We start from the raw sequence: 17332 nt of genomic DNA, 5'->3' as shown, positions 1-17332 counted from the left end.
GACCAAGAGATAGCCAACCTATCAGATGCACAGTTCAAAACACTGGTGATCAGGAAGCACACAGAATTGGTTAATTTTGGTTACAAATTAGATGAACAAATGCAGGTTATGATAAAAGCAATGAAGGAAAATGCACAGGGAACTAATAGTGATGGGAAGGAAACTGGGACTGAAAACAATAGAGTGGACCAGAAGGAAGAAACAACCAACCAAACAAGAAAGAATGGAGAAATAAGTATTCAAAAAAACGAGGAGAAGCTTAGGAACCTCCAGGACATCTTTAAACGTTCCAACATCCGAATTATAGGGGTACCAGAAGGGGAAGAGGGAGAGCAACAGATTGAAAACATATTTAACCAAATAATAAAGGAGAACTTCCCCATTCTGGCAAAGGAAACAGACTTCCAAGAAGTCCAGGAAGCTCAGAGTCCCAAAGAAGTTGGACTCAAGAAGAAACACACCAAGGCACATCATAATTACATTAGCCAAGGTAAAAATGGAGAGAATCCTAGAAGCAGCAAGAGATAAGGGGACAGTAACGTACAAAGGAGTTCCCATCAGACTGTCAGCTGATTTCTCAAAAGAGATCTTACAGGCAAGAAGGGGCTGGAAAGAAGTATTCCAAGTCATGAAAGACAAGGACCTACATCCAAGATTGCTCTATCCAGCAAAGCTTTCATTTAAAATGGAAGGGCGGATAAAGTGCTTCTCAGATAAGATCAAGTTAAAGGAGTTCATCATCACCAAGCCCTTTTTTTTATGAAATGTTAAAGGGACTTATCTAAGAAAAGAAGATAAAAAACATGTATAGTAAAATGACAGCAAACTCACAATTATTAACAACCACACGAAAAGCAAAACCAAAAGAAACTAAGCAAACAACTAGAACCGGAACAGAACCACAGAAATGGAGATCAAATGGAGGGAGCAACAGCGGAGTGGGAGGAGGAGAGAGGGGGAAAAGGTACAGAGAATAAGTAGCATAGATTGTAGGTTGAAAATAGATAGGGGGAGGGTAAGAATAGTAGGAGAAATGTAGAAGCTAAAGAACTTATGACACATGGACATGAACTAAAGGGGGGGATGTGGGTGGGAGAGGGTGTACAGGGTGGAGGGGAGTGAAGAGGGGAAATGGGACAACTGTAATAGCATAATCAATAAAATATATTAAAAAAGAAATATATAATCTGAATAAAAATAAAAGATCAAGAGTAGTGTGTTATTTGGAATATGAGTGAAATGAAAGAGGGAAAATTAAAATGCAATATGAAAGGGAGAATAAAAAACGAATAAAAACAAACTAAATAAACAAAAGGAGAGAAATAAAAAAACATGCAATTTCTGAAAGGTAGCAAATTGAAATTTTTCTCAGCTGTTGGTGTTCATCTTCTGGATCTGTCTGTTTTCCTCACAGCTCCAAGTGTTACTGTCTAACTCTTAAAAAAAAAAAGCTTCCTGTTGATTTTACACCTTCCAAAGCAGTTTTGCAGGTATTCCTGGATCCTGCAGGCAGAGGAGGGCTGGGCTCCAGTGTTTTCCTTTCCTGTGGTTCCTCAAGGATGGGGGGCTCTGTGCCACAATAATCACAGATGTGGTTTCTAGCCTAAGCCCTCAGAGCACTGTGTGGCCTACACTGTCCACTCTGTGTATTTGTGCCAGGCCTGCACTGTTAATTCACCTTGTTTTGCGACCCTTTGGTCAGTCTGTGAGGTGCACTGAGTGGGAGAAAATCCTCTTCCCTCTCTGTTGGCTTGGTCTAGTGTGCATGAGTGAGGTCTCTGCCCAGCTGCTCAGTTCTTCTTTTGAGAAAAGTCCCCTTGGGTGCCACTTGCCACTCCTAACAAGCACCTGGCTTTCTACACAGTCCAACTCTCTGACAATCCCAGAGTCTATCTGGGTCACAGGCAGATAGTATAGGATAGTATAGGCAGATGGTTCTCTGACCATCCCTTCTCCCAACTCCAGGTGTCATCAGGATCCCCAATTTCTCTGGTACTGCCCCAGCTGGTGACCACCAGCCAGTGTATGCTGCTGGCTGTGTGTCACTGCCTTTTATCCCCCCAGTGACTTTGCCAGCCTAGGTCTCTGCTGGTGAGGGTTTGAGACTTCCCCACTTTGGGAGGGATGGAGCCATTCAATGGCTATCACTGACTGAGCTGGCTCTCCTCCAATGCTCCAGGGGCCACAGTGGCACTGTGGTCTCCAAGGGTCAGCATATAAAATCTTACCGCTCATTTTTAAGCATCCTCTGCACATTTTGGCTTCAAAACTTTGTATCAGCTGGGTTCTGTTGGCTGTTCACTCTGTTCTTCGGAAGATTGGCTAGGTGTCACCGTTGAGTACATGAGCAAGTGGGCTCACCTCCCACCTAAATTGCTGCCATCTTCCAAATCTCATGTTTTAAGTGAATTTATGATTTTGTGTTGGGCTGCATGTGGCCCTCGGGCCACAGGTTGGACACCCTTGCTTTAAGACTTACAGTTAATGTATACAAATTATATTATAATTTCTTTCTCCAAAGAGATTTAATTAAAACCCTCCAGTTCAAATAGAGTTAGAAAAATTCATAACCATCACTATAAGGCAACTGACATTCATAAATATTCATCTGCAGTAATTAAACAATCCCCTGAAAAGGACAAGCCTTCTGAAGGGAATTGTGGCAAGATTATATAGTACTACCATCACATTTATTTACTTATACACTGACTTCTTTCATAATAATTTGAAATGGCATTATACAAAAGTAAAAATATTTGTATATGCAAAGTTCAGCTGTTCCTTTGTTCTTTTAATTAATCCAAGATTTCATTTAAAGCCGCAACCTCTACATAACAGTTTAAAAACTTCAGGTTTACTTCAAGTGGTCTTTAAGTTATGGTATTTAAATCTGAGATATGTAGAGAGAAAGCCTTGTGATGATGAGAGCAAAGATAGGAGTGAAATCGCTATAATCCCAAGAATGCCAAGGAATGACAGCAACCACCAGAAGCCAGGAAGACAAGGAAGGATCCTCCCCAAGAGCCTAGAGAGAGCATGTCTCAGCCATCACCTTGATTTTAGACTTCTAATCTCCAGAACTGTGCAACCATAAGCTTCTATTATTTTTAGGCCACTGGTTTGTGGTACTTTGTTATGGCAGCTCAGGAAATTAATAAAGATTTTGGTACTTATTTGCTTATTAGTCACAAAATACTCATCTGGGATTATTGCTGGTCATGTTTGTCATAGTGGAAAGGAGATACTAAAATACCATGAGATCCTGTCCTGTCTCAGTGGCTGTCAGCAGGCAGATCATGAGCCATAGGCTCCTCCAGCGCAGGCTGTAAGATGACACAACTCTCACCAAAGGACCAAACATACCAGGCACCATGCATAGGATTGTGTCCGTCAGCCACTGCTGACGATGCCCAGGAATTCAGTGATGTAAAGAAGACCAATGAGACTTCATCAAAAGCTTCCACCAGTACTCCATGGAGGGTGGGAAGGAGACGCTGACCCCCTCCAAGCTGCATGACCTGGTGACTCAGTAGTTGCCTCAACTCATGAAGAGCAATGTGGGGTGGAAGAATCACCAGCCTGGGCAGCTATAAAGACTCTAACTGGAGTTCAGAAGTTTCTGGGAGCTGATTGGAGAAGCAGCCAAGAGCGTGAAGTTGGAGCTCCCTATCTGGGGGAGCTGAGAACCTTCACCTGGGATTCTTGGGGGAATGTTGGGGAAAGAGAACCTTAGAGACTATGGGCCTGGAAATAAAACTCCTCTTTTTACTGTCACCACACTGTTGCCCAGCTCACACCTCTCACTTCTGCAAGATTCAGACTCATAACGGCTCTACCAGGGTGTCTCTGCACTTCACCCCTGGGAGCTCTGTGGAGCTAATTGGCCCAGGAATCCCCACCAAAGGGAGGCTCAGGGGGTGGGTTGGGGCCAGGGATTGATGTGGAGGGGTAAAGATGAAGTAAGTGCTACACTTTTTGGTAGTAGGTGGCAGGGCAGGGGGAGCTGGGTTATGGGAAATGATCTGAATAAGGCTGGATATTAAGTATTAAAAAAGGCCTTTAAGCCCTGGCTGGTATGGCTCAGTGGAATGAGCGCTGGCTTGTGAACCAAAAGGTCGCTGATTTACAGTCGTCCCTTGCTATATTGCAGTTCACTTATTGTGGCTTTACTATATCATGTTTTTTAAAAAAATATATCTAATTCTGTATCGTGGAGTTTTCACTATATTGTGGGATTTTGCAGTATATAGGTATTTATATAATATTTATGATGTTAATCACTTTTACCTAAAAAATTTAAAATATAAAAATGTTAACTCAAACATATTAAAATAATATTAAATTGAAATAAAATACAGCATGTATTTCATCAGCAGATAAATACCATACTGTACACAATGGAAATGCAGTATGCCACTACCGCTTGTTCAAGTTTGCCAACCTGAGATTGTACATGGCACACTATTGGCTGATGGAATGGAAGGCGACCAACCACAGCATTGTGTTCTGTATTGTGGGTGCTGATTGGCTCAGTGACCATAGCATCTGTCTGTTTGCTCTCCTACACTGTGCCCATATGTTCAGCATCTCTCCTTGTCCACTTCACATTGATGTCTGACCACTGCGTGTAGTGTTGCTCTGCGGTGCTGTGTTTTTGTGAAATTTTCATAAAAGTTTGAATTTATTTTAAGCCCTACGATGCCACCCAAACATTCTGCACCTTCTAAGGCTTCTGGCAGTGAACTCTAGCACCAGAGGAATATGCTTACCATCAAAGAAAAGGTGGAACTTCTTGACATGTTAAAGGAAGGCAAAAGCTGTGTGGCTGTAGGCCACCATTATGAGATCAATGAATCTACTGTTTGCTACATAAAAATGAGAATATTAGGTCTACGGCAACAATGACTTTTAACAAGACTGCAAAGAGGGTGGTGACTTCCCGCAATAAGACCATTGTGAGAATGGAGTCTGCATTGGCCCTGTGGATAAATGACTGCAGGAAGAAGGGTATCTTGCTGGATACCAACACCATCCAGATGAAGGCCAAGAAACTTTATGATTGTTTTGTGGAAAGCACAGATGTTCACTATGGTGACGAGGATGAAGACAAGGACTATGATGCAGAAGCAGGACCGGCTAGTGCTTCTCCCACGAGACCAACCCCATTCAGTTCCAGCAAGGGCTGGTTTGACAAATTTCAGAGATGCTTTGGACTCAAGAGCATTTCTCTGCATGGAGAAGCTGCCTCTGCGGATAAAAAGCAGTGCCAGCAACTCCCATAACTATGTTCATCATTTGGACGAAGAGATCAGTTATGCCTATGCCTTTAGTGGAAATAGATGTTACTGCCCAGGGCAAAGATACTGTACCACCTGATGAAGCGCCTGATGAAGTGGTGCCTTCAGAAGAGCTGTAATGCTCTTCTTGGCTGTGCAGTACATTCATCTCATCGTCATCACCTTCATCACCATTAGTAATGCACAGCTACATATTTCATGATCTTCATCATTCAAGTTGTAGTATACTTAACTTGTGAGTACCCATATAGAATTTTATATGTTGTTAAAATTACGTAGGTTTAAGAGTGTAGAAAGTATTTAAGAGCACATAAAGTGTTTATAAGAGTGTAGAAAAGGTTAATAAGGGAGTGGGAAAAGTTTATAGAAGTGTGGGGTTTATAAAGCCTTAAAGTATATATAAATAGTAAAATAAGTATAATGCCTCTACTTCAAGGATTTTCACCTATCCCGGGGGGTCTCTGGAATGTAACTCCTGAGATAGGCGAGGGATCACTGTAATTCCCAGTCAGGGCACATGCCTGGGTTGCAGGCCAGATCCCCAGTAGGGGGTGAGTGAGAGGCAACCACACATTGATGTTTCTCTCCCTCTTTTTCTCCTTCCCTTCCCCTCTCTCTAAAAATAAATAACGTCTTTTTAAAAGAGTATTAAAAAACATACCCCTCTAACCTCTCCCCCAACCCAAACTAGCTATTTGTCCAATGCTATCTCTTTCTGCCTGCAGCTGTCTCAGCCTCTTCCCAGGACTGTTCTTGGGCTGGGCAGGGAAGTGACAGCACAGGGCAGGGGACTGGCTAAGGAGGGTGTGACCTAGGGAGTGAGAGGACCACCTGGGTGCTTGGGCATTAAAGGAATGAGGGTTGTTTTATATAATTTGATTAAAAAAATGGAAAAAGTGAAAAAAAAATACAATGAAAGAGTTAAATCATAACTCACCTCCATTGTGTTTGATGTTTCCAAAATAATTCCAAATTTAAGTTTAACCACACAGAAAACAAAACCAGAAAATCAAGATACTGTTAGAAATAAGTTCTTCAGTATTTTATGATATTCGATAGCAGCTTTTTTTTTATTGGTTACAAAAACCTAAGCCCATATACAAAATTAGGAACACGTTTAGATGCCTCTTTTGAAAGAATGTTTTAGTCTTTAAAATTGAGTTAAAAAAAATAAAAACAATGCAATTCTTCAACACTGTTTTGAAAACTTAAAAGTGCAACAACATACTTAGTTTTCTTTATCTATGAAATGGTGAAATTCCAATTTCATACTGATAAGGTCACAACAAACTGAATCAAGCAGATGCATACAAACGTGTGCACTACTTGATGCTAATGTTCACTTATGTTAGTTTGTACTTAAAACACAAAGGAAATGGGAATTGGCACAAGAGAGGCCCAATTTAATCTCAATGTGTGTGAAACTTAAAAGGTAACTCAGTAAATATGGAGAGTCCAGAAGAAACTAAACTGGAAGGGGTATAATTCACAATATCAAGAAGATTTGGACTTGAAGGGTTTCACCGCAGTTTGTGACCTTAATTAGCTTTAACTCTTATTTCCTGTTTGTAGACCACCGCTGTTTCAAAAATTTAGACTACAGTGTATGAACAGGATGCAGTTAGCATACGAAGCTTTAACTCAAAATTTGGATAAAGAAAAAAGGCACAATGAACTTCAACTCAATTTTATGTGCACAAGAGTTGAAAAATCTGAGCCACCTTAAAGAGAAATTGATTCTAAAATTTATAAAACCTATAAATAATCAAGAGGCCAAACCACTATATTAAAACAGATTCTCTAGCAAGTAAAAATCTTGCAGTTTAAACATACGCTTGTATCCAATCTGGATACAAGACAAAACTCACTCTTTAAAGTGGCTCCACCTTGGCAGATACATATAGTTGTAATGAATGCACACCTGCTATGTGTTGTTTATCAGTGAAAACACCCCAGCTGATTCACAAAGCTCTGATGGCATCTGTCTCATCTTCATCACAGTAAACAACCCCCACCCCCACTGAATAACTAAATTAGTTTAGATTTTCTATCTCTTCACATCAATACATTGGAAAATTATACCCAGTAAACAATAGCAATAAAACCATTTCTGTGACAGCACAAATTATTGTTTTAAAAATTTCAATTCATTTTCTTTCATTAATAAATAACTGGGTCAGACAATTTACCAAAAGCAGTGACTTTACATAGTTAATAACAGATTTTGCAGAAGTACTTAAAGATCACTGCAAATCAGGTTTATGTTAAATAACTGCAATTATTCCTCTACACAGATCCTGCCTGAATCTTTTAATATGTGAATATGCTCTTAGAATAAGATCTGAAATAACTTTCCCAATACTCGAAGAATGAAGTTTTATGACACTTCTTAATAGTTACTGGTTTGTTGCCAGCCAACCACATTATCAAAATCACTGGTTACTAAGTAAAAAATATTTTAAGACTAAATTACAGTAAACATGAAAGCTCCACAGTTTAAACCCAATATAAATCAACCATACCCAATTATCAATTTAAAATGAAAATATCAACTCCTGAAAGCTAAAAGCAAGATTTTCTTTTTTTAACATCACCAATGGATACTTCAGACCTTTGTTTTTTTCTTTATAGTCAGGGACTCTTGCTTTCAACTTAAACAGAAGTTCAAGTCCACAACAGGTTGCAGCTCAGGTAAAATACCATGCACAGCATTTGATTACTTCAAAACAGCAGGAACACACAGGCTGAAGTGAGTGGTCAAATAGGGCTTGCTGTTCTCAAAAATTAGGTATAATGGCGAAAGCATTACCGTCCATAGCTAAGGTTCTTCCTCCAGCCCTGGCTTCTGAGGCAGATAATGAACACATCAATTACTGGTAGATGAAATGTAGTTTTTTAAAACTTATCTGTTTAATCAATAATCAAATTTCTTTTTTAAGAGACTTTTTTTGTGTCAGTTCCACCAATGAAAATCATTTGGCTTGTATTTTAAAATCTATTTTTTCCACATAAAGAATATGAAAATATGTTTGTGGAGGACAATGATGGAGGCTCAGATCAGGCTGCACCTCTTTAAAGTCTTCCAATGTATATATACATGATATCAAAGTGTCTTGATCCACAGTGCACCATTTTCCAAAGGAATATTAAGTGGACAGCTAACATGCCACCACTATGGAATATTCTAAACTGGAGATTGCAGCTGTCAGTGTGTGGCACCAGGGAAGAGGGCATAACAGGGTACTTGAAATTATTAAGGAGAATTCTAAAAGTTCAGGAAATCATGCATTTGCATTTACAATCCATGTGATAGTAACTTTTGGCAACTGCAAAGTGACTGAGACATGGCTTGCTTTAGAAGCATCAAAACGAGGAAGAGACATTTGTGTTTTGGAGCCTTCTGTTGTTCTGTCATTTGGTAGCCATCTGGTGGTGCTTCATACTGAATGTAGGAAAGATGCTGCACTCAATTGGACTCAAAAATTAAATTCTTTTGTCTGAAGGTTGGCTGTTGGGTCAAAATTATAAGTACCTCCTTGTGTTGCTTCAGGGATGAGGCTAGGATCTTCATCAATCTATAAAAAGCAAATAAAAAAAATCCTGATTATATTAAGATACTATATATTGTGGTAAGCAGAAATTATTTACTTCTTACAAGAGAATTCTGTATGAATGTTTTAATCAGCTAAAACTATTTAAGTAAATCAATACTATTATTAACTTTAACATAAAATTAAACACGTATTTAAAAATTGCCCTGTTCTTAAGTTCCTTATCTTTAGATTTATTGTATCTATCTAAACATACTTCATTTCTATAGTTACTATCTCTTCTCATTTAACAGATTACACATGTAACAAGATCTGTTTTTAAAATTTTATAATGAAGTTTCAGACATAATATTTGAGAAAACTGATCTGTGGAAAATAATCATTAATTTTTTAAATTTATATTTTTATAAATAATTGGAAGAATGCCACCTCAAGGATATCTGATATTCAATATAAACTTAATTCATGTTAATACTAAAAGGAAAATTCTTAGTAAACTCATGTATGTATAAGTTTCAATGTGCATGTGGACACACTATACTTTAATAAATACTTACATCATCACCCGAGAAATACTGATCTATGATTTCAAATGCTAATTTATATATGTCTTCATTTTCATGTTGCTGTAAAACTTCAATTTTCTCCAAACCTGACAAAAATAATTAAACAGATAATAATTAAGCAGATATAATCAAACTGTGCGCATTTTAATCATGAAAACTCCTAAAGAACTTAGAACACAACCCAATGACCCTGAAGATAAGTTTGTCTAAAAAACAGATAAAAACATGAAATGTTTTGTTTGGAGGACCCAGTAACCCACTAATTTCTTTCTCTTTAGAAGTCCTTGAAGTACTCTGGTCCCTAAGTCAGGAAGTTTTAAAAACACCCAAACACTCCATTTAATGGATGAGGAAACTGTGTTACACAGATGTAAAGGCATTTATTTCAGGTTAACGTAACAAGTTAGTGACAGAACTAGAACAAAGATCATCCCAGACTGTTTTAATATAATCATACTGCCCCATACAATAATTTTCATTTTTTTCTTTGTTTTCCAAATGTATTACTTTTATGTGACTACAAAAATAAGTTTTTAGAACTTAGGGATTAACTGAGAAAAATGAAAGATAAATTTTTAAATTTTGAAGTAATTTCTTAAAAAAAAAAAAGAGTAGGGGGGCTTATGTCCTGCGGTTACAACAAACTTTGGAAATAACTTTCTAGAACAGTAACTGTACAACACCTTCATTTATATTCCCAATATATTTATTCCACATATCAGAGGCACAAGTTTATAAATGTAAATCCTTAATAATAAATACTCTTCTTTGACAGCTTCTTAGCTAGGTTATTTTTGAAATAGTTGCATTTTTCTTTATGTAGTAATATAAAAAATGGGAAAATAGGTATCAAAGATAATGATTGAATTATCTTTCATTCATTATAAAATTATACTACAAAGTAAGTATGTATCCTAATTACAAGTATTACTCCCATACGATAAAAAGCTGAACAGTAACAATTTTGTAGCTTAAATTCTCTGGGTTAAGTTGTTCTAAACCAGAATACAGGGCTAATTTCAAATTATCTTAAAAAGTAAAACATCCCTGGCTGGCATAGCTCAGTAGATTGCGCGCGGGTTGCGAACCAAAGTGTCGCAGGTTCGATTCCCAGCCCAGGGTACATGTCTGGGTTGCAGGCCATAATCCCCAGCAACTGCACATTGATGTTTCTCTCTCTCCATCTATCTCCCTTCCTTCCCTCTCTAAAAATAAATCAATGAAATCTTAAAAAAAAAAAAGGTGGTGTCTTCTATTAAAAAAAAAGTAAAACATCCTAAAATCAGAATGAACAGTGATTAATATAAAATCTGGATTTTTAATTATGCCTTTATAACTACTTCTATGACCATCGACAAGACTCCTTAACATCACTAGAATATTTTTTTCTTGTTATTAAGAAAATGCTTACAGTTTGAATACTCTTTGATGCAATAGCACTGTGACTTCAAGAGTAGCATTTGTATTTCCTAAAAAGTAATGTAAATCTCTAGGAAGGTTATTGAATGACCATCACAACCAGTTTTTCCACATTATGTATATCCTATTCCCTGGAAAATCCTGTTGGAATGCTAATATAGTGAACACAGAACAGGAGCATACTCTGATGAGGTAGCAGCAATGTATCCTAATAGTTTTCTTTCTAATTGTCTTTTAAGGATCTAATGTTTCAGAGTTTAGTGCTCAACTATTTTTCTTTAGTAAATCCACTCTTACCTCCACATTCTTCTATTATTTCAGCTATTGTGCTTGCTTCATCACCAGCCATTATCAGAATGTTTTTCAGACCATCTAGAACTACTTGAACAACTTGAGAATCTTTTACTGACAGTAAATTACAGAACGGTGGAATTACATTCTGCTGTACAAGGTATTCAACCTATAATAACATAAGAGAAAAAGTATTTTTATTTATATAATTATCCTTTCCTCAAAAATAATACAGTAAGGGTTTATAAACAATCAGTAATTTCTTTTTTAAAAATTGTTGTTCAAGTACAGTTTTCTCCATTTCCCCCCACCACTCTCCCCTTCCCCACCCACTCTCACTCTCAAATCCTACCCTGCTTTGGTTTTGTCCATGGGCCCCTTATACATGTTCCTAGAGACCCTTCCCTTTCTTTCCCCCGTTATCCCCTTCCCCCTACCCCTCTGGTTATTGTCAGTTTGTGATTTATTTCAATGGCTCTGATTATATTTTGCTTGCTTGTTTGTTTTGTTAATTATGTTCCACTTACAGGTGTGATCATAGAGTATTTGTCTTTCATTGCCTTGCTTATTTCACTTAGCATAATGCTCTGTAGTTCCATGCATGTTGTGGCAAAGTGTAGGACTTCCTTCTTCCTTTCTGCTGCACAGTATTCCATTGTGTATATATACCACAGTTGTTTGATCCCCCTCACTTACTGATGGGCACTTAGGTTGCTTCCAACACTTGGCTCTTGTAAATTGTGCTTCTATGAACAATGGGGTGCATAGGTTCTTTTAAATTGGTGTTTCAGGATCTTTAGGGTATAATCCCAGCAGTGGAATTACCAGGTCAAAAGGCAGTTCCATTTTTAGTTTTTTGAGGAAATTCTATACTGTTTTCCACAGTGGTGGACCAGTCTGCATTCCCACCAATAGTACACTAGGGTTCCCTTTTCTCCACAACCTCACCAGCACTTGTTTGTTGACTTGTTGATTTATTTATGATGGCCATTCTGACTAGTGTGAAATGGTATCTCATTGTGGTTTTAATTTGCATCAGCCTGATGGCTAGTGATGCTGAGCATCCTTTCATATGTGTATGGGCCCTCTGTATGTACTCCTTGGAGAATAGCCTGTTCAGGTCCTTTGTCCATTTTTTAATTGAACTGTTTGTCTTCCTGGAGCGAAGTTGTGTGAGTTCTTTATATGTTTTGGAGATCAAACTCTTGTTTGAGGTATCACTGGCAAACATGTTTTCCCATATCATTGGTTCCCTTTTCATTTTGTTGATGTTTTCCCTTAGCCATGCAGAAAATTTTTATTTTGATGAAGTCCCATTTGTTTATTCTTTCCTTTATGTCCCTTGCTCTAGACCTATTGGTGAAAATACTGCTGCATGGAATATCTGAGATTTTCCTGCCTATTTTCTCCTCTAGGACTTAAATCATGTCACAACTTATATTTAAGTCTTTTATCCATCTTGAGTATATTTTTGTGTATGGTCTAAGTTGCTGGTTGAATTTCATTATTTTGCATGTAGATGTCCTGGTCTCCCAACACTATTTGTTGAAGAGGCTGTTTTTACTCCATTTTATGCTTCTGCCCCTTCCATTGAATATTAATTTACCATAGAGACAGAGGTTTATTTCTGGGCTGTATATTTGGTTCATCTATTCTTATGCCACTAGCAGACTGTTTTGATTACAGTGACCTTGTGATATAATTTGATATCAGGTATTGTGATCTCTCCTACCTTGTTCTTCTTTCTCAAAATTGCTAAGACTTCAGGGTCATTTAGGATTCCATATGAACTTTTGAGATGTTTGCTCTGTACTGTGAAATAGGTCATTGGTATTTTAATAGGGATTATAGTGAATCTATTGCTTTGGGTAGGATGGACATTTTGGTGATGTTAATTCTTCCAACCCATGAACACGGGCTGTTTCCATTTATTTGTGTCTTCCTTAATTTCTTTCTTCAGTGTTGTGTAGTCATTCTGGGTATAGGATGATACCTTGGTTAGGTTTATTCCTAGGTACTTATTTTCCTTGTTGCTATAGTAAATGGGATTTTTTCCCTGATATTTCCTTGTTGTTGTACAAAAATGCCTTCAATTTCTGAATATTGACTTTGTATCCCACTGTTTTGCCAAATTCACTTCTTAGGTCAAGTAGTTTATTGGCGGAGTCTATAGGGCTTTTTATGTACACTATCATGTCATCTGCAAACAATGACAGTTATACTTCTTCCTTTCCAATTTGATTGTCTTTTATTTCTTTTTCTTGTCTGATCACTGTGGCTGGAACTTCTAATACTATGTTAAATGGAAGTGAAAGTGGACAACCTTGCCTTGTTCCTGATCTTAGTGGGAAGCTTTTACTTTTTGCCCAATGAGTGTGATGCTGACTCTAAGTTTCTCGTACACGGGCTTTATTGTGTTGAGGTATGCTTTCTCTACTCCCAGTTTGATGAGTGCTTTGATCATAAATTGGTGCTGTATCTATCAAATGCTTTCTCTGCACCTATTGATATGACCATGTGATTTTTGTCTTTTGCTTATGTGAAGTATTATATGTATTGATTTTTGAATATTGTACCATCTTTGCATCCCTGGGATGAATCCCACTTGATCACAGTGTATGATCTTTTAATATATTGCTGGATGTGGTTTGCCAGTATTTTGTTGAAGATTTCAGTGTCTATGTTTATCAGTGAAATTGGCCTGTAGTTTTCTTTGTTGTGTCTTTATCTGGTTTTGGGATTAGGATGATGCTGGCTTCATAAAAAGAGTTTGGGAGTATTCCCTCTTCTTGGATCTTTTAGAATCATCTCAGAAAGATAGGGGTTAGCTTTTCATTAAATGTTTTGTAAAATTCTCCTGTGAAACTGTCTGGTCCAAGGCTTTTTGTGCTGGGGGTTTTTTGATTACTACTTCAATTTCACTAGCTGTTATCCTGTTCAGGCTTTCTACTTGTACTTCATTCAGTATTGGAAGATTACATTTTTCTAGAAATTTGCCCATTTCACCAAGGTTTGCAAATTCATTTACATACAGTTGTTTGTAGCAATTTCTTACAATTCTTTGTATTTCGGTGAAATCAGTTGTAATTTCTCCTCTTTCAATTCTGACTTTATTTATTTGGGTCCTCTCTCTTTTTTTTCTTGATGAGTCTGGTTAAAGGCTCATCATTTTATCTTTTCAAAGAACCAGCCTCTGTGTTTATCAATCCATTGAATCATTTTCCTAGTCTCTAGGTCATTTAATTCTGCTCTAATCTTGATTATTTCCTTCCTTCTACTTGCTCTGGATTTTGTCTGTTGTTGTTCCACCACTTCTTGCAGATGTAGGGTTAGGTTGTTTATCTGAAATGTTTCTATCTTCTTTATGTAGGTCTGTATTGCTATGAACTTCCTCTCAGGACTGCCTTCGCTGTGTCCCATAGGTTTGGACTGATGTGTGTTCATTTTAATTTGTTTCCAGAAACTTTTTTGAGTTCTTCCTTGATCTCATTATTAACCCATTCATTGTTTAATACTGTGCAATTCAGTCTCCAAGAATTTGGATGTTTCTGAGTTTTTTCCTAGTTTCAGGCCCTTGTGGTCAGAGAAAATGCTTGACATGACCAGTTTTCTTGAATTTGTTGAGAATTGTCTTGTGTCCAATAGTGGTCTATCTTTGAAAATGTTCTATATGCATTTGAAAAGAATGTGTATTTTGCTTCTTTAGGATGAATGGTTCTATATATATCAGTTAAGTTCATTTATATTTAGGGCATTGCTCAATGCTGTAATATCTTTGCTGATACTGTGTTTCAGCAAAGTAACTATCCATTTTTGGATAGTTATCTATCCAAAAGATTTGGAAGATCTATCCATTTTTGACCGTGGGGTGTTGAAATCACTATAACTGTGCTGCTGTCAATATCTTTCTTGAAGTCCTTCAAGATTTTCTTTTTGTATTTAGGCGCTCCTATGTAGGGTGCATATATATTTACAATATTTATTCTTCTTGATGGATTCTTCCCTGGGGTATTACAAAGTGTCCTTCTGTGTTTCTTTTTATGGCCTTTGGTTTGAAGTTTATTGTGTCTGATATAAACATTGCTACCTCAGCTTTTTTTCCCTGTCCATTTGCTTGGAATATTTTTCTCTGGCACTTCATCTTCCGTCTGTGTAGGTCTATTGTTCTAGGGTGGGTCTCTTGTAGGCAGCCTATGTGCGGGTCATGTTTTCTTATCCATTCAGTTATCCTATGTCTTTTGATTGGAGCACTTAATCCATTTACATTTAAGGTTATTATTGATAAATACTTACTCATTTTCCCCTTTTGTCCCTGTGTTCCTCTCTATCTCACTCTTTTTCTTCCTCTTCTTAAAGCAATCCCTTTAGGATCTCTTGCAATGCTCATTTGGTGGAGGTATATTAGCCTTCTTTTGTCCGGGAAACTCTTTATTTTGACTTCCATTTTAATTGAGAGCCTTGCTGGGTACAGCAGTCTTGGTTGTAGGCCTTTGCTTTTCATTACTTGGAATATTTCTTGCCATTCCCTTCTGGCTTGTAGTGTTTCTGTTGAGAAATCAGCTGCTAGCCTTATCAGAACTCCCTTGTATGTTACTTCCTATTTCTCCCTTGCTGCCTTTAAGATTCTGTCATCTCTAAAACTTGGCATTTTAATTATGATGTGTCTTGGAGTAGGCCTCTCTGGGTTCTTCTTTATTGGGATCCTCTGTGCTTCCTGAACTTGTATGGATTTTCCTCTTTCCAAGTTAGGAAAGTTTTTCTGTCATTATTTTTTGGAACAGGTTTTCTATCCCTTGCTCATTTTCTTTTTCTTCTGGTATTTCTATGATACAAATGTTTTTGTGCTTCATGCTGTCCTTTAGTTCCCTTAAGCTATATTCATATTTTTTTAGTTTTTTTTTTTTTTGTGCCTCTGCTCTACCTGGTATTTCTTTCTACCCTGTGCTCTAGCTCCCTAATTTGGTTCTGCTTCATTCAGCCTGCTTCAAGTCCTTCTGGTGTATTTTTTATTTCAGATATTGTGTTCTTCATTTTTTCCCTGGTTCTTGTTTATAGTTTCTATTTCCTGTTTCATACTGTTGTAGTTCTCACTCAGTTCCTTGTAGTTGTAAGTTCCTTGAACATCCTTATAACCATTCTCTTCAATTCTATATGTGATAGTTTGCTTGGGGAATCTTCCATTTATTTTGATTCCTGGTTCTTTTTTTGTTTACCCATTTTAGGTGACTCTTCTAATTTGTTTTGAGATTCCAGATGCTCTCCTTTGCCAGCTGTTTTCATTGGGTGAACTTCTGTCATAGGGGATCTGTGGGTCTCAATGGTGTGTACCCTCTTGTCTCCTTGTCTGGATGCTCTAGGGTTGCCCTTTCTTCCATTTATGTGGGCTCTCTTGTTGTCCTTGGGCTTTACCTGTTGGTGGCTCTTTTTTTTTGTGGTGGGTTCTCCTGTCCAGCAGGTTTACTGATATTCACAACTCCTACCTTGTCTTGTATGCTGTTGTACAGGTGTTGGTTACACAAAGCAGTTTTACCAGACAACCAAACCTACACCAGCAAAAAGAACCCCCCAATAAGTAATTCCTAATCATAATATGATAGTTTACCTGACTATATCAACAATCATAAGTTAGTTTCCCCAAACTCACTTGATCTTTTCTGCCACTTATTGTCAAGTTGCTAATTGCCCAAGCAGCTTCTTTTTGTGTTCCAAAGTCCCCCTGAAGATCAAAAAAGAGAGAAATAATAAAATGAATTCTTTAATCAGAAAGTCTTGGTTATAATATATTAATGTACCTGATGAACTCACAATGTGACTGACCTTAGCAAGTTGATGAATAATCATGGGGATTAACCCAGCATCGATTACAGCTTGAACTTGCTGCTGGTTGCCTGCTGTTATGTTGGAAAGGAACCACACTGCTTCCTACAGTTGAACAAAACACAGGGCATCTTCATTTGAAAACTATATTTTTAATGTGTTTATATTTTTATTTTAGCATAGTTATATATATATATATATATAAAATATATTATATATATTATATATATATATAATAACACAACCACCTGGGTTGCATTAAGGGGAAAGCATCTAAAAGTGATTAGGTTATAAAGAATCACCATTTTCAATAAGTTATAAAGAAACTTCTATTCATAATATTTGGGCCCCATTAACCTAGCATTTATCCATTCAATAAAATATATATTTA

At 37.3% G+C, this 17332-nt stretch overlaps 1 protein-coding gene and 1 pseudogene across 2 annotated transcripts in view; one reads left to right on the top strand and one right to left on the bottom strand.

Moving 5' to 3' along the window:
* Positions 1–3330: 3330 nt before the first annotated feature.
* Positions 3331–3683, top strand: LOC123807726 (annotated as a pseudogene).
* Positions 3684–6312: 2629 nt separating this feature from the next.
* The window catches only part of KPNA3 (karyopherin subunit alpha 3), a 119345-nt gene continuing 108325 nt past the window's right edge, over positions 6313–17332 (bottom strand). For both annotated transcript variants that reach the window (XM_045821545.1, XM_045821544.1), the window contains exons 13-17: positions 16942–17046; positions 16769–16840; positions 11131–11293; positions 9406–9500; positions 6313–8872 (exon numbers count right to left, since the gene is read on the bottom strand). In XM_045821545.1, the coding sequence (XP_045677501.1) occupies positions 8774–8872; positions 9406–9500; positions 11131–11293; positions 16769–16840; positions 16942–17046 (534 nt within the window). In that variant the 3' untranslated portion in view covers positions 6313–8773. The remainder of the gene's footprint in view (positions 8873–9405; positions 9501–11130; positions 11294–16768; positions 16841–16941; positions 17047–17332) is intronic.

The sequence above is a fragment of the Phyllostomus hastatus genome, unplaced genomic scaffold, assembly GCF_019186645.2.
Source record: "Phyllostomus hastatus isolate PE091 unplaced genomic scaffold, TTU_PhHast_1.1 phas_scaffold_46, whole genome shotgun sequence".
NCBI classification, from domain to species: Eukaryota; Metazoa; Chordata; class Mammalia; order Chiroptera; family Phyllostomidae; genus Phyllostomus; species Phyllostomus hastatus.
The sequence above is the reverse complement of the archived record's forward strand: the minus strand, read 5'-3'. Positions and strand labels throughout refer to the sequence as shown.